Genomic DNA, 15,227 nt, shown 5'->3' with positions numbered 1-15,227 from the left:
TCAACACTAAGTTTAGATTGAATTTATATTTTTGAAAGAACTATTTTGAATTTATCTTAAAAAATTATTTTGATTAATAATTCGTAGGCAACACAAATTAAACTAAAATATTATATTAGTTCTAAGTCAGTTATAGAAAAAGATAAAATATATTTTATTTTATATGCCATATTTGAAATTTAAAAAGTTATTGTTATCAATTGAGAACTCTAGACTATATTTATTACTCCTATATATTTAAATCAATCCCAAAAGTTAAAATATAAAGGTGATAATTAACCAAAATAAGTCAATGAAAGGATATTTAGTTATTTATTAAGACAATATATTAGGTATGACTTATTTTCAAGATATCCTTTATGTTGACACTCAAATATTCAAGTATTTTTGGGCTTATATATATATATTTTTTTTTTGAAATGACAAAAATTGAAAGAAAATGAATTATATAAATGTCCCTTGTAAACACAAAAGCGAGGTAGATTGTTTTGTTTTATTTCAAAACTGAGTTTAAATGAAATTTGTGTGACTAATTATCTTCTATTTCTTTAGCAATAATATTCTTATACCTCCATTGAATGAAGTGCAATTTACGCTTATAGTTGTGGAAACATTCCTTGTCGTAGTTAAGGTAAAAGTAAAATGATATATTTAATTTGAAATGAGATATCGGAAATAGATAAAGTCTCATAAATCGAACGAATTCATTAAAATATATTAAACATTATTAAGTACTTCATTTAGTCCCAGAAATACCGGGTCGTGCAAAATTATTTACCGATGATGTAAATATACTTTTTAAGAGGTTTTGTGGCAACCAATTTGATTGTTTCGTATTTTTACTGTTAAAATAAACAAAAATCCTTCCTGTGAGAGCGTAACAACTTCCACACGTGAGACCATGTCCAATCAGGAAACAAAGAGGATCGAAATTGCAGCCCTCCTCCGAGCGGGAGTGCCTCATAACAACATTAAGGAACAGGTTGGGGCCTCGTTGAAGACAATTTACAACGTTTCCAAGTGCTTGGAGACTGGGGGTGATCTCAACCATTCCCCTGGGGCTGGCAGGAAGCCCACTGTCTCAACAGGGCAAGTAAAGGCAGTGTTCAAGAGGACTCCCAACAGGTCCATTGCCTACATGGCCAGAAAGATGGGAACGTCGACATCAACTGTTTCAAAGGCATTGAAAAGGGCTGGAGGAAAGTCCCTGAGGCGTACTGAACGCCCTTTGCTAACTGAACGTCAGTGAGAAGTCAGACTTGACCGTGCCAAGAAAATTGAATGATATCAAGAGCTCATCGGGACGGATCATCACTTTTTCAGATGAGAAAACTTTTACGGTCGATCCTGTTTTCAACAGGCAAAATGACCGTGTTGTGAGCTTTGGATATGTTTGGAGATCCAACGGGAAGGCCATGAAGCCGGTATGGTTCCCCCTGGTTCAGATTAACAGCGGAGGATTATGTGAAGATTCTGGCGTCCAAGGTCCTTCCGTGGATCAAATCCATAGTCGGCAACTCTCCTTAGGGGTTTCAATAAGATGGAGCACCTGCCCACGCTTCCTAGAAAGCTCAGGAGTGGCTTAAGGACAACATGAACTTTTGGCCAAGGAATACTGGCCCCCTGGCCCCCTCAGAGCCCAGATCTGAACCCACTAGACTTCCCTGTCTAGGCACACGTGGAGACCAAGGCCTGCAAAAAACGACATAAGAATAAAAATGCCTTAAAGGCTCCTGTCAACAAGGCCTGGGCCTCCATGGACGCCGATTACATCCAGCAAGTCTGTGGCAGCTTCAGACGTCGCCTGACCAGTGTCATTCAGTCAAATGGTGCCTACATTGATTAAATTTGATCACAAACTATTTTATTATTCTAAATATGTATGAATAAATTGTTTCTCAAGTCATTCAAATGTCATTATTGTCCGCGATATGTTCTGAACAAAAATTGGTAAATAATTCAGCACGGCCCAGTATATATATACGACCCATACCTGACCTAAATAAGTTTTTGAAGTACTAGGCGGTGTATATTTATCAAATACAAAAATTAATCAGAATTTATCCTTCTCTTCATGTATATTCAAAAAAAGTTTTTGTGTTGACGACAAATGCAAAAATATGGGCAATACAGTATTGTACTATGAAATGTATATTTGCAAAAATAAATAAACGAATCTTAATGAAGATAAATTGAAACGAACAATGAATTCTATTGTTATGAAACATCTTGTGGCTGGGAAATGAATTTTTTTATCCTTGTTTTTAAGTAATCCTGTAAGTGTAATATGCATTTCATCATGATTTTATGGAAGTAAAGAATTATATTAATATTTATATTTTTAAGGATTAAATTCTTATTTATCACTTGAACGGAAATTTAATGAAACTTTGGACATTCAACAACATAACTTTAAATTTCAAACTTCTAAACTTAAACAAAATATTTTTAATTTTTAGCATTTGCATTTGCTAATATTAAATGAATTGATCTTGAAGAATTTTCTCATAAATATGAAGAATAAATTAAAAAATAGCAGAGTACATTTTTTTATATATACCTATATAAATATATATTTATCTTCTAAATATATTTTGATAATATGATTATAATATTTAATAATAATATTAAAAAATATATATTAAAATATTTTTTTATATTGTGGTTTATGTAATATTTCAAATTGAAAAAATATTTTGATTGAGGTATTTGTACTATTGATCGATCTATTAATTGGAATTGGACAGTCGGGTGTTTTTTCTGTAATTGGAATTGGCATCAGCAAAATAATGTTTCATTTGCAATTCAGATTCTTATGTACTAGTATTTATTGCTAGTATTAGTTTTTTAAGTTAGGAAAAAAAAAAAATTAAATATATCCGTCAAGATATAAAAAATGTTTATGGAAATTCATTACTTGAGTTTTATTATAGCTATAAGTAAATTGTTATAATTAACTTGTGATAAAAAAAGCTCAAAAACTGAGAAGAAATAAATTGAACATAAACTAAACGTAAAAAAAGTGTTGTTAACCCATGTGGTTGGTGCAAATATTGCTATTTCGGGGAAATATGTTTTGTAAAGGGATTTAAGAAAGCTCGTCTTTGCTAATTGATTCTGTTTTATAACAAAAACAGAATCAAAATGATCTTCAGTGGCCTCATTTACAAAATAACCTCGTATCGAACAAAATCATGCAATAGCCTCTGTAATTGCAAATGAATGGTTTTTTACGAGATTCTTGTTTGATATTTTAAAAGGAAAAAGTATTAAAAAGTTTCAAAAATTTAATTCTAATGTGGTTTCGGTACAAAAATAATGGTATTCTAAGAACATTACCACAATTTCTATAATTTTTGATGATTTTCTCTAAATTTTAAACTGTACATGTAACAATTTATATTTAAAAATAATATAAAAAGTTAGCCATGTTTTTTAATATAATTGTGACCTGCTGATATGTGAAAGAAGAAGCCAAAATGATTGATTGTGTCATTTATGTCCATTTAAAGAATGTTGAGCAAGAGAGAGAAGCAAAGCTGTCATGACATAGTATTAGATTATTTAGGCTCTAGGACAATAGTCTGAAAGCTTTTTCGTCGAAGGAAAATTACAACATATCGCCGAAAAAGGATATTTAATATATGAGATTGCATATTTTAATTAAATTTAGATAGTTTTATGATAAAAAGGTATTGTCCATATGGTCTATAAGTACTTTTTTTACAGAAAAATATTTTTTTTCTCTGATTATATTCATTAATGATCATTATATAAACACAGCACTGTAGTATGTGATTCGAAAGTAGTTCGAATCTTTACCATTGAAGTACTATGAATAAATTAAGTAATAAACAAGGATAAAAGCAACTCGAATTGAGAACTTGCTAATCACTTTTCCGTTGTTAATTATTTATAATTCTAAATGAGTGATTGTTCAAATTAGAAAATACTAATCTACATACTCATGACTAATTCGTACTTATTATACTAAAAAAAAAAGTTTATGAATAGACGAGAATCATTGTTGTCATCTATCTTTTCCAATTGATTCAACTGTATTGAGCTTAACAGTTTTCCTAATTTACGTATCACATTTCTTTGTCCTCTCCTACGACTCAACCTATTAGTGGTTCCTTGTTTATTCTCTGGGGTTCGCTTCGGTACAGCTTTAATTCTTTATTTCTGACACATTATAAATCATAAAAATGTGGAAATTATAACTCTTACCTGATATTATGCTTGTGAATGATAGTTAATTGATAACAAAAACGTGATAAAAAAATCTTTCATGAAAATGGATGTCTTGTATATTTATTATTTAAAGTACAACAACAGTAAAAGTTCAAACTACATTCGAATAAACATAATAGTGTTATGTTTATAAAATGATAATTAATAAAAAAAATGAAATTTTGTAAAATAACACTAATTAATTTATCAATATGTCATGTATAGTATATACACAATACTTATTTACGATACTATTATTTTTAATTGAACTAAAACAAACAATTGTATACATAAATATACTAAATATCATTTTAGGAGAAATAGCTCTCCGACGAAATGTCCGTTCGGCAAATCATCGTTCGGAAAAAACGACCTTTGGCAAAAATGTTTTTGGCATAAAGTCCACTAACGGACTATTTACAATGAGCTATGAAAGATTTATGAATGAAATAACCTCAAATTTCTCCTAATATTCGGCTTAGACATGGGCAACTGACGTCAATCTTCAATTCTACTCTGAGTCCAACAAAAACATACACTTATAACTCCAAAACAAATCCTGATGTTACTTTCTGTCATTCATGAGCCCAAGCACATTATATGTGAATGTCCTCTCTTCAAGAATGGATGAATAATAACACAAGCTGTAGAGAACCATAATAATACTCTTACAATTGATATCAACAAAAATTTCACACTCCAGTGAGGGTATATTTTTTACTACTATACTTATCAACATCCAGCTGCATTAATTTAAAAACAAGAATGAAAGTAATTATACTACTAACATGAAGAAGCAGTGCTCCATTAAAACTCCCATTTGTCAAAAAGTTTTACCGTCATTATTAATTACAATATACTCGTAAAAAGATAAAAAATTTCATATTACGATTTTCTCATTATTATTTTATTTCTGCTTATGATTGGGCGTTGTCACATCATAAATGTACATCCATTCTAATTTAATCCTTATTTTAGGAACGGTGGAAAATTGGATGAACTGCACATTTAGTATAACTAAAAGAAATGGTTTTGCATATCCTAAACTATATATATATATTTTTACAACAGAAGAATAAAATAGTTTTTATTCTTTTAGGAAATATCAAAGTGCATTCATGCATCCCAAATCATAAATTGATTTCTTTTCTTTTTTTGAATAAAAAAAAAAAAAAACTTTCTCCAACTTTAATTATACTTCAATTCCTCAAAGTATTAAATAAATACACTTCTTGTTGCATTTACTATAAATGTAAATTTAAAGACAGTTTCTTTTTTGTTTTGTGTTTTCTTTCTTCTTGAATGATTAAAAAAATATTATATATACCTTTTTATTTTTATTTTCATATATACTATACATACACACTAGAGATTTTACCCTTAGCTCAGTACGAACCGCCGGTACTGCCTTCACGGGATGCATCTATAGGTACAATATAATATGAAAATGTTTTTTTTTTAATGGAATTATTGTAGTTTTTCCCATATTTTATTCTGAAACAATATGTTTTCTGTATAAATAAATTATTCCGAAATAAAATGTTCACTTAATCAGTGTAGCACCATCAGGTGAATAAAAAACAGACAAAACAAAACTAATACATTTCTTACAACAATTTGGATTGACATAAGGCTGGTTTTGTAACATTTACTTTTGTTTGTTTATAGAATGATTGTTAAGAATGTAAATTATGTGGAAGGCACTAGTCGGTTTCAATAACATTGTCGTACATTCAAGCACAACTCGGTGTATATTAATTCGAAAGGGCAAAATGAGAATATATTCTATGTATGTGATGAAACAGCTCGTATCAGGTATGACAATATGAATATGCTTCCTTCACTTTTACAAGATGTCCATATAATTATATCACATATTTTTTTTGGTGAAGTAATGGCCCTGGTTCAAATTTTAAAGATAGATTGAGAACCCAAGAAATTTACATATATCCCTAATACAGTTTGTTTTAATACTCAGATGCTTGCTTAAGAGAAAGAGTTTAATAAAAAAGATCAACACTTTGGTCTTTTATGTACAAAACAACAATAATTAATTATATAATTGTATATTATCTGGAGGGTCATTATATTGAGGTTGAAATTTTTCACTCATTATTTGAAAATTATTAATTAATAATTTTAATAATACCATTTTTTAAGGGGTGTTTTGATGTTTTTGACAAATCTTTAACAATTTTGACATAATTTTTTTCCCCCAATTTTTTTTGAAAGAGGCAAAATTTGACTCATTATCCATTAATTTATTAAAAACATTTTTTTTACTCTTTAAACGTCTTATAACGGGAGATAACATTTTTTTAGAATAATTTAACGAGAAAATACGTTATCTAGAAAAATGATAATTAGAAAATTGTGCCATAAGGAAAAAATAATTGTTAATATACGTTTTCTTTTTCTAAATTTTTGAGTTTACTATTTAAGCAAGGGAAGGGCAGCTCCTTCTTCATAATAGTCACGTGTCTGCAAATCCCCACAGTTATTTTTTTTTTAATACAAGGTAAATGCAAAATTTTAACGAATCAAAATGAAATGATTACGTCAATTTATAGTTGGAAATTGAAATAGCTGATGTTATAATCTAAATCAAAAATGTTAAGACGAAGTAATTGCAACTTGTACAGTAATAATAAAAGTTACAAATCGTACAAAATTCCAAATTGTACACAATATACATTCTCAGAAAATCCCAAAGAAACATAGTTCCTTATATTCATCTTACAGTAGAGTTGTACAATTTATAATATGGAATAAAACTTTCACTCTTTTTTGTAATAAGTAAAAAAAAACTAATTTAAAACTAACGAGTTTTTTTTTTTTTTTTTGAGATTTTGCTCAAAAGAACAATATCATCACACTTGAAGATCTTGCACAGTTGTTTCTTATTGTTGAAGAGATGGGTGTTTTATTAAACCTTCTCAAAAAATCATTTTCATGAATATACTTTTGTATTTATTTCACTTTTAGTTTTTGGAATGTCTGACACATGGTTCTTAAAGGAGATAACCCCCCTAATTCGAAATGATTTCATAGAAAAATTGATAACTAACATGATTTTTTGATAAAACAAATATAACCAGGCGATTCCACAGCCTCAAAAATTCCTATTATGAGGCAACGTTTCATCAAATGAAAATTTAACCAAAAGGACACCCTTAAAAAAATGGAAGGTCATATTATCGAGAGGATTTTGAGAAAATGACCTAGAAATCATACACATACAGTAACTGTATTTTATATAACTGTATTTTAAAAAAAAAATGTTATAAACTCGTAATAGCATATTAATAACATAAAAAAACTTTTTTTTTGCCCTTGTGTGTATTCTTGATTACTTTTATGAAAGTGACCTTTATTAATACTCGATTTTGTGTAATTATCTACCTTAAAAGATATAAACAAAATAGGTAATATATTTTGTAGATACATGTTTTTAAATTCAAAAAGTATATAAATTATTTTATATTATCATTTGCTGAAGAGAAGAAAATGACCAAAAATGGGACCTTTATTTGGATGTCTATTAAATTTCTCATTTTTTATCAAAATTGAATATTTTTTATTTTATTTAAATAAAAACATAACACTTTGTAATAAAAATAAAGGCGCATTATATTATAATAATTATATTGTATTTAATCATACACTTCCTTATTTATTCGAAACCATTTGATAACTTTATTTGTTATCTAAATATTTATAAATTTTAAGAATTAGATATATAATTTATAAACTATATTTTATTTTTATGGCATAAAATATGTATTATATTCAAATCAAAGGTATTTCTATGATTCTTTTATTACAAAATATTATTAATTAATAACTGATCAAGATAAATAAATGAGAGGTATTTGTTAAGAAAACTGCTTATTAGCACACGAAGAAAAAACAAAAACAAATATGGCAAATTTTATACCGAATGTAGGCGGTATCACTTTGGCTTTTTTCCTTAATATAATGTTCTATGTTATATATTGACAGGACAAAAAATTTCATAATATTATTCAAATGATTTCAAATTTTAGTTTTAATTTGTTTTTGTCATAATGTCCTTTCAATTTATTATGATTTTTGAAAAAAAGCTATAAGATATTTTGGAAATAGGTAATTTTCATATATTTAAGGTCCTTAATATAGTACGTTACAAACTTTAAACTATAAAAAAAAACAAAAAACAATCCTAATATTCTTTACACCCAATAACTTGGGAAAAGTACGAAAATATTACACTCTAAAAACGATTTTCGAAAAGGTCAATACAGCTGTATACTTATAATTAATACTTACATTAAATTTATTTGCTAAGTTTCCACTTGCAGAGCTAACAAATGCAGCAGCTGAAAAAAATGAGGAGGAACTTCCTCCTGTGGTGGCAGCAGTTGGTGGTGCACTACTCTCTGTAATCTTTTTGCTGTCTAGTTTGCTGCTACTACCGTTGATATTCCCACCATTTGACTCTGATCGATGGCTTGCCATTGATCATTTACTATTCACTTTTCATTTGATGAAATATATTTTGAATAAATTCACAAATAAACAAAGAAGTCTCTTAAGGATGAAATTAGGAGACTAGCACTCACTCGGGCAATTATGATATGATGGTTTTTAATTCATCATGTTGGATCAGAACATGAAAGAAGTAGAGGAAGAAAGTGTTGCTGAGTGGTTGCTGATTTACTATCGGTGAAGGATCTTTCTATAAAAAAATCCACCATACTCTGTCTCTCTTTCTAACTGTAGATCGATAAAAAAGAGGTTATTTCTGTACCTTACATTATCAGTGTTTCCTAATCAGGGCACATTGGAGCATCTATACTCCACTAGAGATTACATAAATAACTATTAGTAATAAAAGAAAGCAGTTTTTTTCTAGAGTGATGTAAAGTTTCGTATCACCGCCTTACATCTATGCATGCTACAAGATAATTAGTTACATATATAACAATGGTTCTCAAACTGTGGTACTCTAACTCCTATAATATGGTATCTTGGGTGGGTGTCTGTTATTGATTTGTAGAAGATGTACTTGTGTATAAAATCCCCATGTCAAAATGTTGTTGTCAAAATTAAAAATGCAAAGCTACGACATCAATTAAATAATTGCTTTATTAGAAAAAAATACCAAGTCTTTTTAAAAAAAAAATATTTTCTGAGATAATATATGACGTAATAATATGCAAAAAAATTGTCATTATTTTTACAAAATCCTAAAGTCGGGAATGTAAAAAATTTAAGAATTTATGTTTTAGGCTGTTTACAAATCCAACATTGTTATAAAATCATGAGATTATACCATTTCATGTAACATTTAATCAGATAGGAATTTCAACATAAAAAAAACAACTAACATATCATAATTATAATTGAATTTTATAAAATTTTTGCTGTAGAAACATTTGTCGGATTAAGTTTTGAGTAAAAAAAAAAAATTATGCAGTTTGTATATTTTGAATTTAACTTAATTTTGAGTAATAATGGTTAGTCAACAAATGAATAAAGTATGGAAACATTTCTACTTTGCTTCAGAAAAACCGTGAAACATCTTTTAATGAATCACTTTGTGAGAACCCAAATAAAAGTTATAAAAGTCTTTATTTAGATAATGATGAACCAGAAATAGTGTTTTCCTTACTTTTAATGATATATTTTTAAAACAGTCTAATGTATAGATAGACATGTAAGCTGTGTGTCAAAATAAAACAATATATGACGAAAATTTAAGAAGAAGACAGAATATAAAAGATGTATTTTAATTAATATATGGATACAGGGCATTATTTCATGAACATACTTGAGGGAATTAAAGGTTTTGCGTTCAAATTCGTAGGATGTGTGAAAGTCAGAAAATTTAGCTATAGTTTATAACCTTTATTTCATTTCCGATGTTTATATTGGCCTTAAATGGTTGTTTTAATCAAATCTACCAGTTTCTCATTCTTTTAAAATTTACAATTACTTTTGGCTACTTTAAATGCAATGTGTTCTAACTCCAAAGGGTCCATCCGAATAACTTGCTGACAGAAATTTACTATTAGTTGTCAAAAAATACAAATGTATTTAACAATTAATTTTCAAGAACAAACAAACATTCTATGTTGATTTTTGTTGTCAGACCACATTTATAACAATTTTTTACTTAATTTTGTTAGTTAAAAGAATACTTTTTTGACCACAAAAAGAGGCAAAGTATGTATACTTTATTAAAGTAATAGATATAGTACATAGATGTGAAGTATTTCTTAACTATTACAAAAAGATTTTTTAGAGGCTATGATAACAAAATCAGGAAATGGAATCACTTTGTTTTATAGCTTTGGTGTTTGTATGTAGTAATTTGTAAAGTTCTCATTAATTATTTAGAGTATTCGGTTGTTCTCTTGTTATCAAATGCATTTTTTTTTTTTTCTTTTAATGCATTTGGAATATTATACCTATGTATTTTATGAATGTACAAAGTATTTTTAAGTTGCACTAGGTTGAGTTAAAAAGAAAAAAAAACTCTTATATATATTTTAAAATACTGCTTCAGGGAGTTTTTTTATTTATTATAAGCAACATTTAATTATGATAAAAGGAATAAGTGTGTATGCCATAAAGGCCTTTATGCATCCTTAGGTTATGCATAAGTAGATACATATATTTATATATGTATGAGTAGGCCTACTTTTGTTGCTATTCCACTCAGAATTTATGGACTTATCCAAAGTCGTTACAAAATACTTTATAAATATTAACTCTACGTTACTTGCCCTGGGCCTTGAACTATTGTATAGTAATAAAGTAAAGAAAAGGATAAATATGGAATTGATTATTTTACATCATATATATGTACATGTAACTCAGTATTTAATAGACGTATTTTGGTGATTTTTAATATTTTTATTCAAGTTTCTTAGATACATTGAGATACTAAAAAGAGTACTAATATCACCTTAATAACTTCATTTGATGTATGGTACTGAACTGACCCTGATATTGTCCTTAAAAAAAATCCATTAATTTTTAATTATTTCATTCTTACGATGTACTTTTGCACTTTTAATTAATTCAATTTGCGTCACCCCATTGGTAAATAATACAGTCTCCTCGCAGGGAGAATTGGTTGTGATTTATAAAAACTGACGAGGAAAGCTGCAATTTCCGCGGCATCCTCAAATGTCCGATGGGACATTAATAAAAAAACAAATTGTTAGAGTGGAGTTGCATCAGCACGTTTTCCAATCTGTGATAGGTATTCAAGGTGAATAGCCTCTGGTGGTTAGAATAATGTAATTAAGGGAAGTTGGAATATGGAATCCTTAACTTCAGGATAGGCTCAGTGTAGAAATAAATGTTTACTTATAAGTATAATTGGTGTAATAAATTCACAATTATTTGTCAACAAACGAATTTAAAAAAAATAATTATAGATTGCTCTCGTATTGATGGACCACATACCGAATAACCGTGGGAGGGGAGGGAGGGATAAACGCGGTCTCGAACCAAGTCGTCTTAACACTACTTAATATCTTATTCCAACATATAAACGAGAACTATTAAATAGAAGTAAGTAGTAATGGCATATTCAATTCCAATGTATTTTTCATTGACAAAGGTTGATAAATAAGTACTAGTATGGCTTTAAAATATTTATTCATAGTTTAATATTATGAACAAAGACGTTTGTTGAATTTTTTTTCTTAATTCATTTTTTGTTTTGCTTTTGATAAGTAACATCATAAACAAAATTTAGCAGGAAACAAGTTTAATGAAGGGTAATAGTATGCCTCCTTTTATAAACTATATTATAATTTTTTTTTGTTTAAAAAAATAGAATCGGTAATCTTGATAAAGTATTTTTTGTTTTTTTGATAAATAGGTAATTAAACCACTTATTTTCTCTAAATAAATTATATCCATCTTCAAGACTTTAAAAAATCCAAGCAGAAATAACTATTTCTTTATGCTTTCTTTTTTCTATTCGTAGCAGTGGTAATTTTTATGGCTGTGTAAAACATCTTAAAAGTGTCATTTATAAATATTCTTGTCATGCAGATAAAAAATATGGATGAATTAAACAAAATGTAAAGACATGAAGATAAAAAGCTGATGGTCGTGAAGCATTTTATGTCTAAATAGAGGGCTTAAGGGGTGTGAGCCAAATAATATTTTTAAATGTGTGGTTTTTTTTAAAGCAACAGTCCGAAATAAAAGTTTTATCATGTTACTAGGGTGTCTCTCTTGTGTGCTCTATTCCTAGGGTTTTGCACCTCCGATAAATTTTTTGCAAGGAAGTCGTGGGGTTTGACTGCTTTATAAAATATGTTCAAAATTAAATTAACAAAAACATAGAAATATATTGCTTTTTGTTAAAGAAACTGCGATTTCTCAGGCCAAAAACTTTAAATGAGGAGGATCATGAAAAAACATAAAGCTTTACCTTTAATAACCCCATACCAACATATATTTTTTTCCTGATATAAAGGTACAGAATGGGATATAAAGATAATATTATACTTTCTTATGAAGAAGTATAAGAAGAAAAAAAATCATTTTTGTTCCTTCAAGTTCTTCTTTTTATTCCAGCCTGCCTTAATAGTGTTGAGTCGCATATGAGCCACCATAAACTAAATTGTTCATTTTTTACATTTAAATACTTTTTTTGTTGCGGGTCAGATTGGCTCAAGGAACTTTAAAAAGCAGAACCTTCAGGTTCTAAAAACAATCACACACAATTCCTGATAATTATGCATATGTGAAAAAAATGATAATCCCACTCATACAACTATCAAACTTCAAGTAAGTTTACATTTTTCTGTGTTATATTTACTAAGATATAGGAATCGCAAGCCATTCACGATCACATCTTAGAGACCTTAAATATTATTAAGGCTCAGTTACGAAAATACTTTCAACTCATATATCAAATATGAATAAATATATTAATACTATTAAATATACTCTTTTTAGTACTGCGTCTACACGCATATATTTTGATCTGTTTCCACATTTTTACAAGTAAAAGTATCGTTTCCTGATATCAAGTGGATCATATGTTACTATCAAATATAATTTTAGAGCAAATTTCTCCCAAACAAGACAAAAAATACAATTATTGATATAATGCATTATATTGGGTACATTGCAGGAGGCCTTAATACGGCATATTTTAATCTAAAAATCTCATATTTTGTTACTAAAATGGTATGTGTACCAAGTCAAAAATGACATGAAAACCCTCAAACTGTTCCAAAGTCAATACTTATAATTGCTCTTAAAAAAATATATATATCAGGGCATAAGTGAGGCGCCTTAATGTGTAAATATTTAATAATAAAAGTCATCTGAAGCAAAATAACTACTTGAACAACAAAAAAAGAAAGCAAATTAAAAAATAATTTTTTTTTTTCATTTTGCAAAAAAAAAAAAAAAAAAAACACCACAATAATTTTTAATAATTAAAATAATTATAATTCTCTTTTTTTATTCTCCACTCCCTACTTTTTTAAAGTTTTTTTCTACTAATGAATCATCGAATTTGATTGTTTTTTTATTTATTTTTTTGCAGTTACTACACACATATAATTATATCTTTCTACCTCCTTATACCTATAATTTTAACAAGGCAACTCATGCATAAATTTTGGAAAATAAATTAAAATAAAGTAAAAATAATAAAACAGCTCATCAAATTTGATTTTTTTTTTACCTTTTTCTTTTATATTTAACTAAAACAAACCTCAAAATTACTGCTAATGATCTATTATTTTTATATTTAAACAGAAAAAAATATTTTACTCTTGCATTCTTTCTATTTTTTACACCATTAAAAGTGTTTCTTTATGACTATATAGTTAGCCCGTCAACAAAAAGTAAACTTTTGGGATTTTCTTTAAAAATCCGTAGATTAATTAGGGATGTTAGATAATGCCAATTTGCGGTGTGTAAAAAAATTGCAAGGGGTGTACTCGGAAGTCTAAATGCATTTTGGGGATCCTCATAGAAATAATGAATTTTTATTACTAAAACAGGCGAAATCAATTTGATGTCATTTCTATTTAATGTAGCTAATTTTTTTGTAAATTGCCAAGTCTAAAAAAGAACAATACATTGCTTTGTTTAATCACACCATTTGCTTGAAAAATAGTCATCTACAGATAGTCTTTAAAATCACAAATTTGGTGTATAAGATCGAATATAATATATAATGAACGCTAGCAAATTTTTTTATCTAGTATCTTGTACAGTTTATATATAATCTATTTATGCAAGTATACAAATATTTACCCGACATTAGCACCTTCAGTATTTATTTCTGGTAAATATGACAATACTTTGTCGTATTTAATTTTTTTTTTTAATTGCATATATTTAAAATTAACATCTTTTGCTCAATACTGTACTCTGTAATTCCTGAAAATTTTCATTCAATTATCGTGGTGTTTAAGAAGGATCTGTTGTTTTAGTGAAATATTATTTTGGATCACAGATATTGGTGTTGTTTATAACATAAGCAATACTAAGAAAGGGATGAAATCCCGATTTTTTGGTATCGAAATGTCTTTTATATCATGATTTAAAAGAAAAGTATTGAATTTAATTTTTTTTGTAACATAAAAGTATTTAACAAATAATTATCGAAAAAACTTTTATCAAACTATTTAAAAAGGCTGCTAAATGCACCAAAAGTTCATCATAACAATACAAATACATATAGGTATATTGACATTTTACAATTGAAAGGTTCATATCGGGACCAAATATGGTCCCATTAATGAATTGAAGGAATTCAACTATAGTATACATGTTTGAGTATCACAAACAATCCACGAAATTTGAATACAATGCTTATAATTGATCAAAGTATGACACGAAATATGTGATAATGATGTAAGGAAATAAATAGGATTTTTTTCATTCCATGATTTTTGTTCAAGATTTTTTTTCGTTAACACATCTAATATATGTACACCACATATTGAGTCAACGAATTA

The 15,227-nt window shown here is 27.8% G+C and overlaps 1 protein-coding gene across 5 annotated transcripts in view; it reads right to left on the bottom strand.

The window, feature by feature from the left end:
• LOC121129164 (dystrophin) overlaps positions 1-15,227 on the bottom strand; it is a 371,133-nt gene that overhangs the window by 208,703 nt on the left and 147,203 nt on the right. For 3 of the 5 annotated variants that reach the window (XM_071893615.1, XM_071893616.1, XM_071893617.1), the window contains exon 2: positions 8,542-8,988. The exons of 1 other annotated variant lie outside the window; for it this stretch is intronic. In XM_071893615.1, coding sequence (XP_071749716.1) covers positions 8,542-8,730 — 189 coding nt within the window. In that variant the 5' untranslated portion in view covers positions 8,731-8,988. The remainder of the gene's footprint in view (positions 1-8,541; positions 8,989-15,227) is intronic. One more of the 5 variants, XM_040724846.2, reaches the window with a different exon arrangement.

This window comes from Lepeophtheirus salmonis, chromosome 14, assembly GCF_016086655.4.
Source record: "Lepeophtheirus salmonis chromosome 14, UVic_Lsal_1.4, whole genome shotgun sequence".
Lineage (NCBI taxonomy): Eukaryota > Metazoa > Arthropoda > Copepoda > Siphonostomatoida > Caligidae > Lepeophtheirus > Lepeophtheirus salmonis.
Note: the sequence above shows the minus strand (reverse complement) of the source record. Positions and strands in the feature narration are given on the sequence as shown.